This window comes from Triturus cristatus, chromosome 10 (assembly GCF_964204655.1).
Source record: "Triturus cristatus chromosome 10, aTriCri1.1, whole genome shotgun sequence".
NCBI lineage: Eukaryota > Metazoa > Chordata > Amphibia > Caudata > Salamandridae > Triturus > Triturus cristatus.
The window spans coordinates 478,116,354-478,137,710 of NC_140593.1; the positions used below are offsets into that span (position 1 = coordinate 478,116,354).

The following is a 21,357-nucleotide window of genomic DNA, read 5'->3' on the forward strand; positions in this document are numbered from 1 at the left end:
GTGCCAGCATCAGATATAGGTTGTGAGTGCTATTCCAGCTACTTTCTGGGACCCAAAAAGGATGGACGCCTTTGTCCTACCTTAGACTTGCGCACTCAAGTTATTCCTGAATGAGGAGAAATTCAAAATGCTCACTCTTGCCCAAGTCCTAGCATTTAACTTGGACACATACTTCCACATTCATGTCCTGCCTGCCCACAGATGTTACCTGTGGTTCACAGTAGGGCGTTTACAATTTCAGTTCACCATGCTTCCCTTTGGCCTAACCAGGGCCCCAGGTGTTCATCATGGTCATGGTGATGGCGGTGGTTGCCACTCATCTTCAGAGATCAGGGGCTTCATTCTTCCCCCTATCTTGACAGCTGGCTGTTAAAATTGGCTCACCCTATGCAGTCATCTCCCACCTCCAGACTGCGGCAGACCTCCTGCAATCACGGAGTTTCACTATAAACTTGCCGAAATCACACCTGATTTCTCACAGACTCCCTTTGATCAGAGCTTTTCTGGACACAGTGCAGTTTCAGGCTTTTCCTTCGAATGGTGAGGCCAGAATATTCAGGCTATGATACGGATGTTTCAGCCTCTATTCTGGATTTTGGTGAAACTGACTCTGAGGCTGCTGGGCCTCATGTCCTCCTGTACCTTGCTTGTCACACATGACTGCTGACATATGTAGGCTTTGCAGTGGGACCTAAAGTTCCGATGTGCATGGCATCAAGGGAATCTCTCCAACATGGTCAACATCTGCAGTGGTGGCTGAGGAACCGCGATTGAGTCAGTGGCAGATCCCTCTCGCTTTCCCAGCCAGATCTGACAGTAGTTACAGATGCATCACTCCTGGGATGGGGCGGCAGTCTAGGAGAGGTGGAGATCAGAGGCCTCTGGTTTCCAGTGGAATCCAGACTCCACATCAACCTATTGCAGCTCTGAGCAATCCGACTGGCATTACAAACCTTTCTACCCTCCATCAAGGGAAGGCTTGTGCAGGTGTTCACTTAAACACCAGCGCCATGTGGTACTGCAACAAACAGGGCAGGTTGGGTCATAGACCCTTTGTCAAGGGGCCCTGCGCCTCCGGACATGGCTGGAACGTCCAGGCATTTCCCTGATGATTCAACACCTGGTTGGATCTCTGAACGGAAGAGCGGACAAACTCAGCTGAAGATGCCTGGTGGATCGTGAATGGCTTTTCCATCTGGATGTGGTGCAAGATCTTTCAAGAGTGGAGCGAGCCTTTTTAAAAAAAAATGTTTTTTTAGTTCTGTTCCCCACTGTTGAGAACTCTCAATGTCAGCAGTTCTGCGTGTTGGAGTTTCCACGACGCTTTTCATTTAGAGGGGAGCTCAAGCCTACTGTATGCCTTTCCACCCATACCACTCCTGCCCAGAGTTCTCAAGAATATCAGGAATGGCAGGGCCCAAGTCATCCTTGTGTCCCCAGACAGGGCTTGGAGAGTCTGGCATCCCTAGCTGTTGAGCTTGACCGTCGGTCCCCCGATTAGGCTGCCTCTGCCGGAGGATCTTCTGTCTCAGCAACAGGAGAGGGTTCTCAACCTGAACCTGCCGACGCTACGCCTTCATGTGTGGGCATAGAACGGCGACAGTTGATAGCTTTTGACCTTCCACCCCAAGTGTGTAATGTTATTTCAGCAGCTCGGCGTCCCTCCACCAAGACGGTATGCTCCTACTGTTTGAGCAAGTTTGTGGCATGGTGTGCAACCAGACAGGTTGACCCTTTTATCTTGTCTCCCTTTCCCAAGTTTTTATTTATCCTTACCCAATCCCAGAAGAGCTCTGCAGTGGGCACGTTAAAGGGTTATCTATAAGCCATTGATGCTTGCCTGCGGCTGCCAGATCAGCCTTCCCTCTTCAAGTACCCTATTGTAATAGGTCCCTCAAAGGCCTACAATTTTTACAATATTAATTTCTTTTGGTTCCCTTAGTTATGGCCCAATCGAACCCTAACTTTGTCCTCACTTTCCTCATCAGTGCTCCCTTTGAGCCACTTCATACCGGTTCTATCAGATAGAGACTTCTAGCTGCAGATTCCTTACCTTTGAATTTCTCAGGCATCAGACTGGATCCAGAAGCCTTTTCGAGCAGTACCCCTGCAGGCCAGTAGGTGACGTCTATTGACTACCCGTCAGTCGCCGGTGTCATCCGCGACCAGTGACATTGCAGTACCTATATGGCACCACTCAGGCGCACTGACGTCAGTTATTTTTTTTTCCGCTCCAGCCAGCGCTGATCTGGAGAAGAGCTACACCTCTCATTTTTTGACAGGTATATTGTGACTTTTTGTCGACTGATTTTTGAGGTTTCCTCCTGGTATGTCATTACGTAGGTCAGGTTTTAAGCCCTGCAGAGCCTGTCACCGGGCGATGTCAGTGACAGATCCTCACTTTTGTTTCTGTCATGCCTTGAGTGACCATGACACAGAGCTGTGCTCCAATTGCCAGTCCATGGCGCTGAAGGCTTTGAGGGAGTGGTCCCTGAAGCTGATAGCAGCCTGGTGCGCGACTCTGCGGAAATCGAGGTACTAGTCTAGAGGAATGTCCCAGGATCATTCACTGGGTCCGAAGTACTCTTCGTCTGATTCTATGTCGGTGGTACATTCAGGTAAGAGGCACAAGAAGAAGAGTAAGAAGTCATAGCGCACTTCGACTTCTCGTCAGATGCAACAAAATAGCATAGGCATCCAAGGACTGGTTTTTCTGAGTCTGTACCTGGGTTGGCTCTCCGCCTCCCCGAATATCGGGGAGCCAGAGTGACCCAGCTCTGCGTCTCATATTTGGGTGGATTCACCCTGTCGAGGACCCTTTGTGCCCTGTGTGGTTGGCAGATGGGGTCCCATTTGGTTCCACACCAGCGGCTCTGGCTTTGGCTCCGTTAGACCTCCAGGGATCTGATAATGGATCCAGATCAGTGCCCGTAGTACCACTTCTACCTTCCCCCAACACCGGTCCCACTGCCAGCGCCAGCCCCATTATCATCCTCAAATCCGACGCGGACCCATTACCACATTGGCCAACGCCAGCAGAACCTTTGAATCCTACATCTGATCCTGATCCTGATCCCTATCCCTACGGGATGGGCCTCGGGAGGAGAGGGAGGCGTGTCTGGACCCTCTAGTATACCAGGCATGAGAGCCACAAATGGGCTGGTCTGAGGAACCGGGTGAACCAGAGGACTGGATACCTTTCTAGATTCGGGCATGCTTTCTCCCCCCTACCATGGCTACAAAGGAGGGAGCTCCTTATACTATGGTGGTGCGGAGATCGGCTGAGGTCCTTGACCTTCAGCTGCCCTCAGTGGCTGTCAAGACTAATCTCTTGACTGATGTGCTGCAACCAGAAGCCTTCTCTTTAGAACCTCTATTCCAATTCAATGAGGCCCTCACCGAAGTCCTTCTGGGTACTGGTCCAAACCCAGCACAAGGGTACCTGTGAATCGGACAATTGCCTGTCTCCACTGCTCCGCTCCTGGGGACCTAAAGTTCCTCACCCAACAATTTACCCTGGAGAGCTTGGTGGTCTAAGCTTCCACATCCCATGACGCATTACCTAGTGCACCCGCAGATCGGGAATTCAAGAGGCTGGAGTCCTCGTGGAAGAAAATATTTTTGTCTGCCAGCCTGGTGTTGTGGTCTGTAAATACTGCATGCCAATTGGGCCACTATTCCCACATGCTGCGGGATGAAGTTGCCTAAGTGCTTCCGCAGGTCTTGGAGGAGGCACTGGCCATCCTCACCAAGGCTGTTACAGACTGGAGAGATGCAGCAAAGTTCATGATCCGTTGTGGCGGGCAGAGCAGTTTCCTTGACGGTGACCCTGAGGCGCAACGCCTGGCTGAGAACGACTGGCTTCTCTTAAGATGTCCAAGCTTCCCCTATGGACATGCCCTTCGATGGCCCTAGTCTGTTCGGAGACAAGGCAGACTGTGCTGGAGCGATTTAAGGACTTGCGGGCTACGTCCAAGTCCTTGGGCCTCTGAGCTGCCCCACGTCATGCCCAGTCTGCCTTTTGCAGTTTGGAAAGGGGTTTTCAATTGTACCAACCCTATCCCAGCCGCCGCGCAAGCTTCCCAGCCTTTGCGTGGACGAGGGTGCGGTTCCTACCTGCCTCGTGTGTCGGGTAGACAGCGGTCTGGTGCAGCCACCACCCCTTCCCCCCCACCTCCCCCCACCAGCTGCACCCTTCAAACCTTCTTAATCTTGCCCATCTGATATAGACATCTAGCCGCAGATTCCTTACCTTTGAATTTCCCAGGTGACAGACTGGATCCGAAAGATTTTTCTTCAAACAATACCCTTGCATGCCAGTAGGTGGCATCAGTCGTCCCTGCGTGACGTCGGGTCATCTCCACCATTGTGACGGTCGCATCACCTACATAGGCACCACTTCGGCTTGGTGAAGTCAGCCCCCCCGTCAGCCAGCACAGATCCGTGAAGAGAGCTACCCTCTGTCACTATTTGACAGGCTTTTTTCAACTTTTTGTTGAACATTTTTTGGTTTGTAGGTTTTCCTGACATATCCAAGAAGAATTCTGGATTCAAACCGTGTAGCGCCCGTCACAATGCCATATCGGTGACGGATCCACTCTTTGTGTCTTTAGTGCCTGGAGCAGGACCACGATTCAGTCATGCTCCGACTGCCGGGTCATGGCTCTGAAAGCTTTGAAGGAGCAGTCGCTAAAGCCGCTTGTGGCCCGGCGCGGCGTTGTTCGCCCCGGGGGTCAAATTCACAGCCCTTGTCAAGAGAAATGTCTGGGCAGTGCTCTGGGAACCCTAAGTCTTCGTCCTCCCACTCGAAGTCCTCAAGTCGGTCAGGTAAGAAGCACAAAAAACTAAGTCAAAGCATGCTTTGACTTCTTCCCATCGATCAGCCGACTTGATTGAGGAGTCTCGGTGCTCTAGGCCTTGTTACGCTGAACCTGGGTTGGCTCCACGCTTCCCCGCCTTCTTGGGAGCTGCAGTGACTCTCGCCCAGCTCAAAGTATTTTATCATGCCATATACCTCATATTTGGGCAGCGTGCTTCTTTGGGCCACTGAGGCTCAGAGGGGCTCCAACGGGTTCTGCACCTGTGGCTCCAGCGCTGATGACCCCCATGGATCTGGTAATGGATCCAGACTGACGCTGGTCGTGCCACTGCGACCTTCCTCGGTGCAGAGACTCCCAAAAATATTTAGTATTTTCTAGATCACTTGGCAATCAGTTGTATCTGCATATATTGTGAATAGTTCTCATTCTCATGTTTCAGACTCAGTTGATAGAATAGTCATTCACTTTGAATGTTTTTTCATTCTTATTCCTGATGGTGTTTTATTGTTATGCATACCTTTGTCAGATAAGGTGATGGCCCAGAACATGATTTATGGTGAGCTCGGAGAATTTAAAATAATTGTTAGCTCTAGAATGGAAATAAAACAAATGTCCGAATATAATAAAGTATAAGTCATGGAAAATGTGTATGAGGTATTACAACTTTGAAACTGCAGATTATATTAACTGCTTACATTAAATATGGTTTTGCTACAACTGGCAGTTGATAGAATGTATGGTTCAAATTGTGTGGCCTTTATTCCTGCTAGTACTCAGCTTGTGCCTTCACTTTTAGGTGTCAACCAGTTTTTGTATGGAATATCTGATGAAATGAGACAGAAGCACCGGGAACAGGTTTTTCAAGTGAGCCATGAGTCTGTGGCTAAAGTCGCTAATAAGTGAGTTATTTTGTGCTAAATAATCTTTTTAGCCGCCTTCTCTTAATACTGTAAAGTATTTATCAAATTAATTCATATAGGCCTTTGTGTTAATTTTGTCTAATTACCTACGATAATGTAGTTACCTGTAATTATGGTGTTCCAGAAAACTTGGGAATGTCGAATATATGCCTGCTGCTGAAAGAAATGGCCAGGCCTATTTGGGGAAAAAAGGCGAGGGTGAAAAGCTTTTAGCTAAATTCATAAATTATTTCTAGGAATTGATTGAATGCTATATTAGTCAAATGTAAAGCACTTAATGCAGCCTGAAGAAAAATCAAAGTGCTGTGAATGGGGGAGGAAATGAGTAAAGGCCACTGAGAATAGAAAGAGTGAGCCCCAAAATGCTCATATTACTTCCCTGGTGAAAGCATCGGTACTGCATAATGGGAAGCCTATCTTGGGTGTCTGGTAGGATGGGCAGGAATGTAGGGGCTGGACAGGAAAGGCATGCATTTGGCTGTGGTGACACAGTGAAGACTCAGGAGGAAAAATAGTGCAGATTAGGGTTGGGTGGAGAATGCCAAGCAAGAGAATGATATTATGAGGATTATCAGGAGAATGGGATATATATATATATATCAGGAAGTGGGGTGATGAGGATGATTATCAGGCCGAGGAGGATCTAGATCAAGTGGAGGAAGATGAGGAGGTGGGTGATCAGAAGGTTCATGAGGTGGAGTATGATGATCATGAAGAGGAGGAGGTGGAGGATCAGGATCTTACATTTGAATGTGTTCAAATTTCATGTTTTGAAAAAAAAAATATTTTGAAAAAACACATTTTTGCAAATCGTAAACCTGCTAAATTAAAGGAACACGAGTGGCTGAAAAATGTAGTAAACTTATTTTCCTAATGATTTTAATTAGTTTAGTAACTAAATTTGAAATAATAAAGGCTTTGGAATTTGTTTTACTTTGTCCACTGATTAGTCTCAATTTCAAGATAAAGCCCTAGAAATAGAATACTGATGAACACATGAAAAAATGCTTTAAGTAAAGCTTGTCTGTCCTGCCTTGGAATGTTCATAATTCTCATGCTGTCATTACATCAGTGGAATTTCTCTATCCTGTAGTGCACAAATAGGAATTGGGTGATAAACATGTGGTGTCTTTTCTTCACTTTTTCAGAAGTGAAACCAAATGAGGATACCTACAATATGAAGAGTTTTCACCTGTTGAATTATATATTGAAATTGAAACTCCTAACGTCTTTTATTTGCCATCTACCCTCTTTTAGGAAACTGTATAATGTTTTAAAAGAGCTCTTCCATGACTGTGTGTTTGCTCGTTCCCCAGAACATACAGTAATACATTGACAATTCTAAATTAATCATACTATGGTGAAATCTAAATGCTCTGCATTTTGCCATGAAGAACATAACTTTCTGCAGATGCTTTGATTATATAAATGTCTTGCCCAAATCATACAGAAATATCTGTTCCTTGTCTGTGGATGCCTGTGTGAAGTTTGCTTCACTCCACCCCCTCTCCCCATGAGGGTCTCTCTCACTGCATTTAACTGCACTATATGGTAGGGGCATGTAATGTATTAGACTGCAGAAACTATATTTGACTGCCATTTTTTTTTCCATATTGTGTAAGTTGAGTAAGGTGTCTTCATGGTTTAAATGCCTCCTTTAGAAGAATGGGCAATTGTGTCTGCCTTAAGTGGCGTTATTCTTTTGTGTTGGTTTTTCAAAAGATCCAAGAGTATTACCATAAAAAGGCTGCTCTGCACAAAGGCAACAGTGAACAAAATGTATCCACAAAATTCTTATTGCATATTAGTGTTCTTTGCATGAAAGTGAGATTGGTCACCTGCACCTTGTGGAACCAAGCTGTGGACAGCACTTCCTGATAAAGACTTCTTACCGCACATTCCTCGCGTTTGAACATTACCTAGGCGTCCAACTGGATCTGAAAAATCTGAGTACGTCTGCTCGCTGGTAGGTGGTGTAGATTGGCTCCATGTCTGTACCGTCAATGTTGGAAATGATGTGTGCAGTGCCTGTATAGGCGCTACCCTGGCGCGCTAACATAAGTTCCTTTTTTACCATACCAACGCGTGGATCCGGAGAGCTACCTCAGTCACTTTTTGAACTTTTTTGTTGACTTTGTTTGAAACCTTTTACTCCCAGTGTGCTTAGAAACATGTCCTCTAACACACCCACAGCCTTGTAGGGAATGTCCCAGACAGATGTTCGTTTCTGTTCACCACTTGGTCTGTCTGTGGTTTCAGGGGTCTGGTTACGACTCCAGGGCCTGCACTCAGACTGTTGGTCAATGCCCCTTAAGGCAATCCGGTAGAGACCCACTAAGCTCCATGTGGCGCTGCACAAGAAGGCACCACACTGTTCTCTGTGCTGATCCCAAGCAGGATCTAAGGCCTAGTCTCGCAATTAGTCATCTTTGAAGACCAAGTTGTTATCTTTGAAGTCTTAAGTCAAAGAAACACAAGAAAAAGTTGTTCAACCATACTTTCCCTTCTCCCCCTTAATCTCCTGCTTCTATGCCCCACTCCCGCACACCTTCCGCGGAGCCAGTGGCCAGGTCCGCTCTGTGCCTCCCCCAACTTCTCTAGAGCAGGAGAAACTTAAGGAGTATTATATGGCCATGCACTCTATTTTTGGGTCCCCGGCTCCCTCTGATGCACCTTTGAACCCAAAGGAGCCAAGGGGTATCCCTGCTGGAGTTCCTCTGGCGATCCTGCTCCTGACGCCAGATGGGTCTTTTGGACCTGCCTCCGGATCCAGGCCGAGGCCTATGCCAGAGAGTCTTCCTGACCCCACAACCGATATTGCCAGTGCCACCTGGTGACTCAGACCACATTGTCCTGTCTTACTCTGAGATGTCACTGATCGACTCCGGCACCGTACAGACCGTGTCAACCATCTTGCAAGGACACACTGCCACTGGCCTTTGACTGTTCTAGTGCCGAATTGCACTTTGGGGTGGGGGGTTGGTTTAGACGCCTACCAGTTCTTTGACCCCTCTGAGAAAATGGCCCATACTTGCCAAGAGGACAATCAGTACAAGGGGTTGGGAGATACCAGCGGACTGGACATGCCCCCAGATGCTGGTCTGGTCTCATCTTCGGGGCTTGCAATGGAGAAAGGTGCTTCCTTCTCTATAGTTTTGAGGAGGGAGGCAGAGGTCCTTGTCCTGCAGCTTCCCTCCATCCAGGTTAGAACCAACATCTTAACAGAGGTGCTTTCAGCCAGGGCTAATACCTTCCAAGCCCTGCTTCCCTTTAATGAAGCCCTCCCAAGGGGACTTGGGCCTAGCCCTGCACTGGTGTTCCAGTGCACAGGATGATTGACCGTCTCCACCACCCGATCCTGTGGACCCAGCTTTCCTCATACATTGCCCCAACCCCGAGGGCTTGGTGGTGCAGGCCTTGACTGCCAAACTTTATCCCAGCACGTTCAACACTGCTCCTCTGGACAGGTAATCCAAGGAGCTGGACACCTTCCGAAAGAGAATCTTCTCTTCAACCAGCCGAGCATTGCAGTCGGTGAACATTCATGCCTCTTGAACCGATACTCCTATAACTTGTGAGAAGGAAGGAAACTCGAAGAATATGGGAGTTGATCATCAAGCATCGTATCCAGTTAACAGCACAACATGTCCAAGGAATAGACAATGCATGAGCAGACACATTAAGCAGGACGTGCAAGGATTGTCACGAGTGGGTACTTCATTAGCCTCAACTCAACAAAATTGTCTGACTCTGGGGCAAGCCAACACTGGACTTCTTTGCAACAAATCACAACCGGGAATGTTGCTAACAGACCTGCTCAGCCAGGGGTGGTGGAGGAATATATTTTCTATAGCTTGGTCAGGGATCTTGGATTACGTTTTTTCTTCTCTATCTCTGAGAATCAAGTGAAGAACAACCCAGAACGACTGATGTGCATAACCCCAAGGAAGGCACAAACCAGAGCAGGATCAGCAAATAAAATCTTATGAGACTAAGCAGAAACGCTTCTGTATTTGGTGTACGCAGCAGAATCTACATTCAATTATGTGCTTTGCATCATATGCTACCATATCTGAATCCTATTCTACCATCTCTTCTACAGTTATCTTGTTCAGGTCTGAGTCCTACTTCAATTACACTGCACCACACTGCAATCTTACATTACTGAAGGGAACAAAATTAGCATGCACACATGTTTTTTAAGAGTTCCTGAAAGGTCTATTTAGAGCCTTTCCACCTCCTGAAGTGTCCACCAATTTCTTGGCAGCTAAATACTGTAATTTGTCAACTAATGTAAAGAAGTACTTTTGAGCTGATACACAAAGCAGACATACAATAACTTTCATTGAAAGTCACTTGCCTATTAGTTTTAATCTCCGCAAGAAGAGTAGAAAAAATGTAGGCTTTTTCAATTAAAGAACCTTAGCTGCAATTTCGTGATGATAGTCTTATTACAAATTAATTTGCACTTCATACCTAAAGTGCCATCAGACTTTCACGTAAATGAGCCTGTTGTTCTATAAATGTTCTTAAAGAATCCCAGCATGCCTGCTGAAAGGACTCTTCACATGCTTTGAAGTCAGGAGGTACCTAGAAAATACTACCAAATATAGAAAATAGGGCCAATTACTCGTAGTTTATGGTCCCCTCAGAAAAAGGCAATCTATTTTCAAGCAACGGAAGCTCACTGGGTGTCTGTTGCCATTGTATACTGTCATGATATTGCGGGACATTCTTTACAAGGAAAAGTTTCGGCATATTCAACCAGACGTGTGTCAACATAATAATAGTAATAGGATTTATAGAAGTGATTGGTTACTCCAAATTGAGCATCCCCGCGTTGAGAATGTCCTGTAAGAGCTACACCATACTAACTTGACAAAAGAAGGAACAGATTAAATTAAAGTTACAACCACACGCTGGAGAGCAGACAACTGTCTATGGCCGTCCAGATTATAGTGAATGAAACAGACAAGTTTTCAACTTTTTACGAAAGTTTGTTTCAAAAGACTTCAACCTAAGATGGAATGGTAACATGTTCCATAATTTCGAGGCTCAAAGCCAAAGGAACTGCCACCCAAATAGACAAGTAGCGGGGACCAGCTCCATACATTTTTTTATTTTGTGGCAGAAACACACAGCTGTGAAGAAGATTCTTTAACTCAAAGGGAGCCAATGCAACTTTGCTAAAGCCGGGCTGGAAGGCGTGCATCTAGGAACATTTAGCAATAACCATGTTGCCGTGTTTTGAATTTTCTGTAGCTGTTCCAGTCTGCCCAATGAAGCCCCGATGTTGAGTATGTTACAATAGTCCAATTGGGATATTATCAGGGACTGTACAGTGGTTTTTCTGGCAGCTATAGAGAGGAGATCAATGATCTTCCTCAGAATCTTAAGCGTACCAAAATATCTGGTTATCAAACGTCAAGCTAAAATCAAACTAAACCCCCAAGTTTATAGCTCTAGATCTGGGGGCTGGAATGGGGCCCCAAGCTTCAGGACACCAAGTGGAGGATCAAACGGAGGGAATTTTCCCAACAATAAGGTCTGTTTTATTAGCATTGAGGCAGCTCCTACTTATCCAGTCTGCCGATTCCAACATACAATTGCTCTGCGGCACCTCCCAGATCCTGTGAAAGGGTTACAATGAGCTGCGTGTCATCGACATAAGACAGAATGGTAACATTGTGTCGCTCAATGATCTCTGCTAGGGGGTGCATGTAGAGAATAAAAAAAGTAGGGCTCAGCTTGGAGCAGCTTGAGGCACCCCCTGAGACTGAGGCAGCACTTTGGGTTAGAAAAGCTTTTGGGCAACCTGGAAGGTGATATTTTGCAGAAAAGAGGCTAGCCACTTCAAGGCGATACCTCCCACACTGCAGTTCCAATACCGTTCTACCAGAAGTCCATAGGGCATGGTATCAAATGTTGCGCTGAGGTCTAACATTATTAATGCTCCTGTTTGACTTCGATCTGCTTGAAACCTAAGGGACTCAGATGCCATTATGTAAAGCTGACTCCGTGGAGTTTTGCGCTCGGAACCCCAAATTGAGTCATATGCAGCAAGTTGTTAAGCTCTATGAAGCTGGTCAGTTGTGTGTTGGCGTTTTTACACTACTTACGAAAAGAAAGGAAGTAGCAAGATTGGCTGAGATTTTCAGGTAGTATTTGGTCTAACAATTTTTTTTTTTTTTTTTTTAAGGAGTGGCATGATTTATAGCTTGCATCCACCTTGCTGGCAGTTGGTCCTTAGTGAATGAAGTAGCAATTATGTGTCGGGTACTGCAAGATCAACTCTATACCCTGTACCAGAATTTTGGGAGGAGCCGGATCCATATGTGACCCAGATTTTACCTTACTAAGTAGCATCTGCAACTCATCCGAGGAAGGAGGAATAGAACTCCGAAGACAATTCTCTTTGGCCGAAGCTTTGAAACAGTTCTCCTTGTACCGAATGTCTCTGCTGGCCTTAAGAAAGGAATCATACATTTTTAACATAAAATAAACAGCAGTATTTATCAATCAAGGCTTTCTAAAGCTTGGCAAATCCAGGGCTCGACAAATCCACGGCTCGACAAATCCGCTCGCATTTGCGAGGGGGAATTGATGAGGACGAGCTATTTTTAGGTCCTACTAGCCCTTTCTGGCGAGTAGGAAGACAAACTAACTTTTGTCCTCTGTCTTTGAAAACGGAGCAAAAGTGACAAGATAACAAGATTTAAAGGCATTTTTATTGCTCACAAAGGGAATGAGCAATAAAGATGCCTTTAGATCTTGTTATCTTGTCACTTTTGCTCCATTTTCAGAGACGGAGGTCAAGTAGGTTGCAGTGAGGTCGAGGGGATTTTCCAAGGGACTAGACCTGCAGGACTAGTACAATTTTTCGAGCCCTGAAATCATCCGTGAGGGCCTTGAGGCGCTCGAGTTGCTAGCTGCTTCGTGGTGATCTGTTCATTCGAACAGCCAGGTCTTGAGTCCTTTCCTGAATTGCTGTAGAGAAGAGTTGGTCCTGAGGTGCAGGGGAAGGGTCTTCCAAGCTTTGGCCGCCGGATGTCAGAAGGAGCGTCCTTCACTGTTGACTCAGCTGATTTGGGGAGTGCCTGCGAGCTAGAGGGAGGCAGATCATAGGTGTCTTGTCCGTTGGTGGAAGGTCATGCGTTTGCTGATGTAAGTTGGTCCTAGGTTGTGCAGGACTTTGTATGTGTGGGTCAGCACCTTGAATTAGCATCTCTCCTGGATCGGAAGTCAGTGTAGCTTCTTGAGGTGAGGTTTGATGTGGGTTCATCTGGGGAGGTAGAGGATGAGTCTTGCTGCTGAGTTCTGTATTCTCTGCAGTCTCTTCAGGAGGTGTGCAGTGATTTCAAAGTAGTCTATTCCTGTAGTCCAGCCTGCTGGTGAGGAGGGCCTTCGTAACGGTCCTTCTCGTGTTGGCTTGTAGCCAACTGACGATATTACGGAGCATGCGAAGGGTGTAGAAGCAGGCAAATGAGACTGCATTCAACTGTTTCTTCATAGATAGCTTGCTGTCCAAGATCATGCTGAGGTAGCAGGTGTGGTCTGTCGGGCCGGTGCATGGGTCAAGTTCAGCAGGCCTCCATGCGTCATTCCATGGCGAGGTGGTGTTCCCATAGAGGAGGACTTCCGTCTTGTCCGTGTTGAGCTTAAGGCAGCTCTCCTTCATTCAGTTGGCGACGTTCATTGTACATCTGTGGAAGTTGGCTCTGGTAGTGGAGAGCAGCGAGAGGATGAGCTGGATGACGTTGACTAAGGAGATGATTCCTGATAGACATATAGCCACAGATCCCTTAACTTTTGAAATCTCCCTAGGCGTCAGACTGAATCCGAAATTTTGTCAGCAGTACCTCCGTGCACAGGGGGATGGCGCCGTACGACTCCGTGAGGTCGACTCCAGTTGTGATGTCAGTGGAGTCATCCAAGTCCAGTCTGGCACACGGACGTCGGTTTCTTCTTTTCTGCACTGTAACATGGACCAGGAGAAGCAGTTCCTCGAGCCATTTTCTGGCCTTCTTCGACAATTTTTGTTGTTTGGAAACAATGTGCTTCGCATGTCTTCAGGGTTTAAACCTTATGGGTCTTGTACTCGACAAATGTCTGTTACAGACCCGCATTCCATTTGTATGTGGTGTTTAGGGGAACACCATGACTCTGAAGATTGTGGCTCATGCCTGAAGCTGAAGCAGAAGGTGCTCCAGGAATGACGTATAAAACTCCTGGCAGCACAGCTGTCGCGGTCTTCAGTGACTTTGCTTCAGCCTGCGTCGTCTTCATCGCTTTTGGAGGTCCGTTCACAGGGCCATTCCAGGAGCCGAAGCCGCTCAAAGGGACATCACTCTCAATCGACATCCCAAGGTAAGCACAAGCGTTTGAAGGCGTGGCACTGCCCGACTTTGCCGGTTGAAGATGGTCTCCCATGTCTCCTCAGCTCGCCGGTTGAGGCCGTACACGACTCCGCCCTGCACCTCCCCATCTTTCCTGGTGTCAGGTCGTCGATGGCACAAATGAGAGAATACTAAAATTCTCTACATCTCATCTTTGGGCTGCCATCTTCCCCTGGAGCACCGTCTGGCCCTGTGGAGGAGAGGGGCCATGCCAGTGGGTTCACCCTCGGTGTCAATTGGGCTTTGAGTCATTGGGTAGACACTGGCCAACTCCTCGCTGGTGCACAGCCCTTTGGGGTTCACACCTTAGGCGTCCATACTTGATCAGCCTACTCCGGCATTGCATCTGCGATGCCGATCAAAGTAATTTTTCCTCTTCCTCTCGAAGGGGCGTCGACTTCTCTGCATCGATCAGCCTGTGGTGCGGAATCGATAGAACCAACTGGGAGGAATGTTGTTTTTCTGTTTCCCTCTTGTGGTGGGAATTCTGAAAGTCATCTTGTAGTAGGTGATATGGAGTAATCTGGGCTGTTACAGCCTATTTTTGAGACTATTCTGTGAGAAGTTGGCCTGATATATGATGTCACTAATTCTAGTGTACACCTTGTATCAGTCCAAACAACCCTTATGGTGATTAGTTGTAAAGTCAACCTTATAGACCAGCTATCCTAGTGGTAGCATGGACAAGAGCAGCCTTAGGCTGAACTCTGAATGGCATGTGAAGCCAGCTGTTATACCATATGTAATCCCTTGAATACCAAATGAAAGGACACCACAACAGATATATATAAAAATAGAATGTATTTATTCTAGGCAAACCCTCAGCACTCTTTGAGATTCGAGGTAAGTACAACACAGTCTTATTTAAGCATACATTAAGTCACACAGGTAAGTAATACAGTTAGGCCCTAGGGGCCACGCAAACCATATACTAAGTAAGTGGTATAAGGACCACTGTCACGAACACAGGATAGGCCTAGGCCTAGGGAATCGCTGGGGCTACCCTATACTACCAACAGTTAGGAAGTGGGAGGCCCACGGGATTCAGGTGCAGAGTGGAAACACTCACGCGTAATGCGTAAAAGTCGATAGAATCACTAGCAGTTAGAAATAAGCAGTTTTAGGACACTTCTGGTATAGCTCGAGACTCGGAAACTAGACCCTAGGATAGTCAATACCCTTGTGAGCACCGAAGTACCCAAGTTACCTAGCCCACGGGCTGCGGGTGCATAGGTGTGAACTTGCGTCGGGTTTCGTCGTGGACTTCTATGGATGCCTGAAGGAAAGTTGCTGACAGGCAGTCAGTGCAGAGTGTCCGGTGGATCCCAAGGTGGGGATCAAGAAGGAAGGAACCTGCAAGCAGAAGGGACAGAGTCTAGGTCACCAGCCAGGAGCCGGGAAGGAACCAGGCGATGTCGTGAAGATGCAGGTGAAGAGGTGAAGCTTGTCGCAGCAGCCACGGGTACCAGGAGAAGTCTAGGATGACCAGGACCAGGAGGTGAGCTGTCCCACAAAGGCTCTTGCTGTCGGCGGTGTCGAAGTCGAGTCAGGGCCCAACAAGCCTTGGCAAGCGGAACCCACGCAGGATGGAGGACTTGCTTCTGGTGCAGACCAGGAAGGTCTGGGGTGCTTCTCTTTCACAGAGGAGCCGGACCAGCAAGTTGAAAGTAAAGGTTCGTCGTCGCAGAGGCTACTAGCCAACGGGCCAGCAACCGGAAAACACGTCGAGCAACACGGGTGCAGAAGGGCCCCACGCAGAACACGTGAAGTGTGGGGAGCTGGTCTTCTTTGTAGATGGTGCTCGGGAGTGGGGCTTCTCAATTCCCCAAGCACAGCCTCGAGGAATCCTCAGAAGTCGCGCTAGTCAGTTACTAGCCACTTTCCACAAGTCGCCGGTCCCTCGTCGCCTCCACGGGTCTCAGCTTCGCTGGAGATGTGGATCTGGTTCAGAGGTGTCTGGAAGTCTCGGCGCTGGTCAGTCTCTGCAGTCGTCCCTCGTAGGATTCAGTCGCAAAGCAAGCAGCGGTCGCTGGATGGTGCCTGGTTGCCCAGGGTGGTCACTCCTTGGCCACAAGGGAGATTTCTTCAGTCTTCTTCCTGAGGTCGAATGTCGAAGGTCCAGAGTTTCTGTTCAAGTTGCAGATTCAGGTTAATCTAATTTAGCAGGGCCCAACTAGCTACTAATATACTGGGCTAGTGGGCTGGGCTACCTGCAAGGTCCCTCCTATGGGTGGGACCAGGAAGGGGAGTGGCTACACCCCCTTTCCTTTGTCCAGTTTCGCGCCAGAGCTGGGGCTGGAGTGCCCCAGCACCGGTTTGAACTGGACTATGCATGGGACACCTTGTGTGCCCCAGGCAGTGTCTCTTTTCATTCAACCCTCCCTGCCCCAATACACTAAATCCTGTCTAGGGTGGTGCTCGCACCTCCCGAGGCAGGAAACCTATTGTCCAAGCCTCCCTCGCTGGAAGGACTCCCAGCAGCAGGAGGTCAGACTTGTGTCTGTGGCAGCAGCATCCATTGTGTGATGCTGGTGCTCTGGTTAACTTTAACCGGGTAAGTAGGTTTCAACATGTCTTCTCCCTCTAGAAGGGAGGAATAATATCCTCATTGCCAGAAATGGTATGGGGGTATTATTCCAAAGTGTTAGACACCTTACACGACATGTTTTGATAAAGCCAAACCATAGTTACCATAACCGTTTAAGATTATAAGGCACTTTAAGAGTATATGGTAGGCTATATCATAGAACAGCTATAAGGACATGGTTCCGAAAGCTGCAGACCGGCTCAGCTCATGCTAGAGCTCCATCTCACATGTTACCAAGCACTCTGCCTCCAGGATTGTTAAGGCCTGTGTAATAATGATGAAAGGGCAACCACGTAGTCCTCAGCCTGTATTCTTGAAAGAAGTTCACTCACGAAGACTCCTAATTGCGTGGATTCTTCCGAGGTTACCAGGATCGTCGCCAAATTGTAATAATGATGAAAGGGATGTTTATACAAGTAGTTCTTTATTGGCAACCTCGTACAGGCAAAGAGATGTACACACGTCCACAGCTACACTCCAACTCCTCACCCCGTGTTCCACCCACCACCACGAGAACATAGAACCAAGAACACTCATTCCTCATAGCTCTATTAAAGAGACATCACTACAGCCTGCCATAGGAGTGGCTGATAGGTACACATGTGTCTATATATAAGGTAGGTATAGGACTACTACACCTAAGCAAGGGGTGATTACACGACCTTGCCCCAGCTGAGTGATCAGCCAGTTATGTCATAATGGAAGGCCAGGCCAGGGGTGGCATAATTCATGCTGCAGCCCCTGGTAGGCCGAGGGTACACCTATGCCCTGGGTACCTAAGGTACACTGTACAGGGGCCAATAAGGTGGTCCTATCCAATTGGGTTATGCACCTAAAGTACATAGTATTTAGTTTAGAGAGAGAACAGCTGGGCTGTGGGTCTGATTAGCAGGCCCACAGCCACATCTAAGTCGAAAACCAGTGGAGCAAAAGCAAAAAGTGGGGGTGAACATAGAAAGCAGACCCTACTCTCCTACATATTCCACCTCTTGTAGAGGAGAATTGGCTATTTGCACTTGGTGAGGTTAGTGGTCTGGAGTCTCGTCCAGCCTCTGGGCTACTTTCCCCTCCTTGTCTTGCTACTGAGGTGAGTTCCTCTTTTGCAGATATGTTAAGGAGAGTGGCTACAGTATTTGAATTATCTCGTTCTACGGTAGAGAAGTCCACTGATGTCGTTTATCAAGGTCAGATAGTGCTGGAGCCTGTTCTCCCACATAATGAGGCCCCGTACAACATATTGTTGGGCACTTGGGCTAAGCCTGATACGGGGTCAAGTGGATTGTGCTATATCTCTCCAGAACCTGCCTACACCTGGAGATTAAGGGCCCATTCCACCAGGAAAAAGGCTGAGACTACGGCCTTGGCTCAGGATGTCTCATTCCAAGACCTTTGTCATGCAGCAACGTGGGCTTCTTTGCACACCTTTGCAAAACATTACTGCCCGGATGGTCAGGTGTGCAGGGATGGGCATTTTGCCCACTCAGTGCTGCAAGACTTAGTTAAGGATGTGAGTCCTCAACCCACCACCAGGAGGGTATGGCTTGGGAATCTGATTCAAAGGTAAGGAATCTGCAGCTAGAAGTCTCTATCAGATGAACAAGTTACTTCCCTTCGGTAACGCATCATCTGGTAGAGACTCAATCGAGCTGCAGATTCCTTACAGCCCCACCCATGCCTCCCCGCTATGCGGACTAATATTGTAGGGCTAGTGTTACACCCTTTTCAGGGCCCTACCTTTGCACACGACTACCTCAGTTACTTCATGGCGCTGCACTTCTGGCTTGGAAAAAACGAAAAGTACTGACGTCTGCACGCCTGGCTGGCTCCTATATAGGCACTGTGACGTCATAATTGATGCTGACGACGCCAAGGATGTCACGCGGAGCAGAATGAAGCCACCCGACGTTGCATGCAAGGGGTTTTGGCCAGCAAAAGGCCTGATGCCTGGGAAATTCACATGCAAGGAATCTGCAGCTAGATAGTCTCTACCAGATAATGCGTTACCGAAGGTAAGTAACTTGTTCTTTGCTTCCTGCTCACCATATCAGACACCTTCTATGGTCAAATACTTCCCGTTCTTTAACCATCCTGTCTTGATACAATAGCAATTCTTGCATCTTCGTTGTAACAAAAAAAAAATACATGTCAGTTATAGAAGGATGCTTCCCTGACATGTACACACACAGTATATTGCCCACTGCCTGTTAGTAACCCACCTTTTCGGGTCCACCCAATAGACCCCACTCTTATTTCATAACCGGTTATAATCCTTTTTGGTTACTTGCATCACAATCCCACCAGTCATCTACTCACCCACACACCAGATTTAATCCTTGTCCTGTGCAGCATTGTTCATCCTCTGTTCCTTAATAGTGGCTTTTTCTGCACCGACCTGCATAGCTACAACCCACTAATTAATTCCACCTTGTCCTCCAACAATAAAACTTAGTTCCACAGTTATCTCCAGCGTAATATTCCTCTGTGACATCGTTGGCGTCGTCCGCGTCAATTATGACGTCACGGTGCCTATATAAGTGCCACCTAGGCGCGCGGATGTCAGTAGTTTTAGTTTTTTCCATGCCAGAAGTGCAGAGCCATGAAGTAACTGACGTAGTCATGTCCAAAACTAGGGCACTCAATGGTGAGTAACCCTAGCCCTACAATATTAGTCCACATAGCGGGGAGGCATGGGTGGGTCTCTAAGGAATCTGCAACTAGATAGTCTCTACCAGATAATGGCTTTTCTGAGCATATCCAAACCAGGCTTGAGCACTGAAATAGTTCCATGATAGGATTTGGCGTTCACTTGTGCTTCCTTGACCTGAATGTGTGGCTGCCTCTCAACTTCGCCCCCTCTGAAGTGCCTTTGGGAGGGGACATGGATGGTCTTGTTGGGGACTTGCCCTATCATTGAACAGATTCACAGATTGCTCCCTCCCATAGTTGTTTTTGGCCCCTTCCAAAGGTAGGTCGAGATGGTCTTAAAATGACATTAAAGTCTATCTGATGCTGTGCAGTCAGTGTAAATGCGGGAGCACTTGCTCCCAGAAAATCCTTATAATGGCTGTTGACATATTTGACTGAATCCAGCATCACCAGACCTTGATGATCCCACTCACCTGTTGGGGGTCCAACTGCATGGGTAAGCCTGTGCCTTGTGTCCTTTCTGCACTGTTAACAGATCTGAAAATGATGGTGGACCAGGAAAGCTAAATCTATTAAGACCCATTTTCTGTGGTGAAAACAAAGTGAAATGTGACTTGGTCTGACAGATCAATGGGTTTTTGGAGGGAAAAAAACAACCTGAGATGTAAAAAAAAATGTTCTGTCACTATAGTTATAGGAGTATTGATAAAGCTAAACTCAATTGACAGTTAATCCAAGATATGATAACAGTGAGTATGCGTTAGAGCCTTAATGCATTTTACATATACAAGATAGTTACAAAAATACATTTAGACATTGCACACTGCAATTGTTTGCAATTTCTCAACCTGAATAATCAAATTTTTGGAACTGCACATTTGCACTAGTATAGTGTGCAGTAGTTGCCTGGAATATGATGAGTAATACAATGACGGCTATACGGAAAGTATGTGTGTTTTTTGTGACCAAATGAAGTGTTCTGTTTTTTAGGTACCTGTCAGCTGGGCAGTGCACCCATGCAGCAGCCATACTGGGTCCGGAAAATGCTGGCATTGCAAAGGATCCAAGCTGGATTATAAGATAATTTGCTCCCTCATTAAACTTTCCTTGAACATGTACCAAGTATTGCATAACCTAAAAACTGAGAGGTGCTGGCATTTCAGAAATGTGAAGAGCGGAAATGAGCATGTTATTCCCAGTGATTTTAATAGCCTTAACTACCTTTGTTTGTTACAGAGAAGATATAGATAAATTTAAACTGCAAAAATACAGTCATGTGTAATGTTCAATCTGCCTGTGCACATTTTTAATTTCAACATTTGTTGAAGAAGTAACTACTTTTTGTAAAAAGTCACAAAGAAAATAATTATATTTTCAGTTTTTGTCATAGGTGGGTCAATAACTTAGTCATTGTAATAATGTAATGGTGTTTTATAAGACTATGTATCATGTATCCTGTATCATTGACAGTTTATTAGAGAAAATATATTGCGACACTAAAAACTAAGTATTAACCTAAGTTTATAAAATAAAATATTTTTATAGAAATCATTAGTTGAGCTTTCTTCCGAATATTTTACATTTTGTTTTATTGTCAAATGAGTAATAATTGATTTGTTTCTTTTGCTGCACTTAATCTCGGATATTTGGGCAAACCATGGGAATAGGACACCCAACTATAAATTTTCTAGGTTTGCAACTGAATGTTTGGATTCTATTAGGGACACTGAGGCGAGGATTATGCTTTGATCTTTATTTTCTTCAAACAGCTATCTCAAACGTTACAATAATATCTGCAAACACATCAGAACCCAAAAATCCTTGACAAACTGCAAAACAATGGCACAAGGTCATCAATTGCAGTGAAGCAAAACAATATGGTCAGTGGTCCAATTCAGCCTCTTTTAATTGTTTTGCAACACAACCGCTTTTCATTTGCCTAAAAGTTGTTTCATAGAGTTCATGTACTAGAACATCTCATGCTTCTA

At 46.6% G+C, this 21,357-nt stretch overlaps 1 protein-coding gene across 1 annotated transcript in view; it reads left to right on the forward strand.

Moving 5' to 3' along the window:
- PITRM1 (pitrilysin metallopeptidase 1) overlaps nucleotides 1–20,917 on the forward strand; it is a 369,052-nt gene extending 348,135 nt beyond the window's left edge. The window contains exons 26-27 of the mRNA XM_085631897.1: nucleotides 5,617–5,719; nucleotides 20,360–20,917. Coding sequence (XP_085488023.1) covers nucleotides 5,617–5,719; nucleotides 20,360–20,453 — 197 coding nt within the window. The 3' untranslated portion in view covers nucleotides 20,454–20,917. The remainder of the gene's footprint in view (nucleotides 1–5,616; nucleotides 5,720–20,359) is intronic.
- The last annotated feature ends 440 nt before the right edge of the window (nucleotides 20,918–21,357 follow it).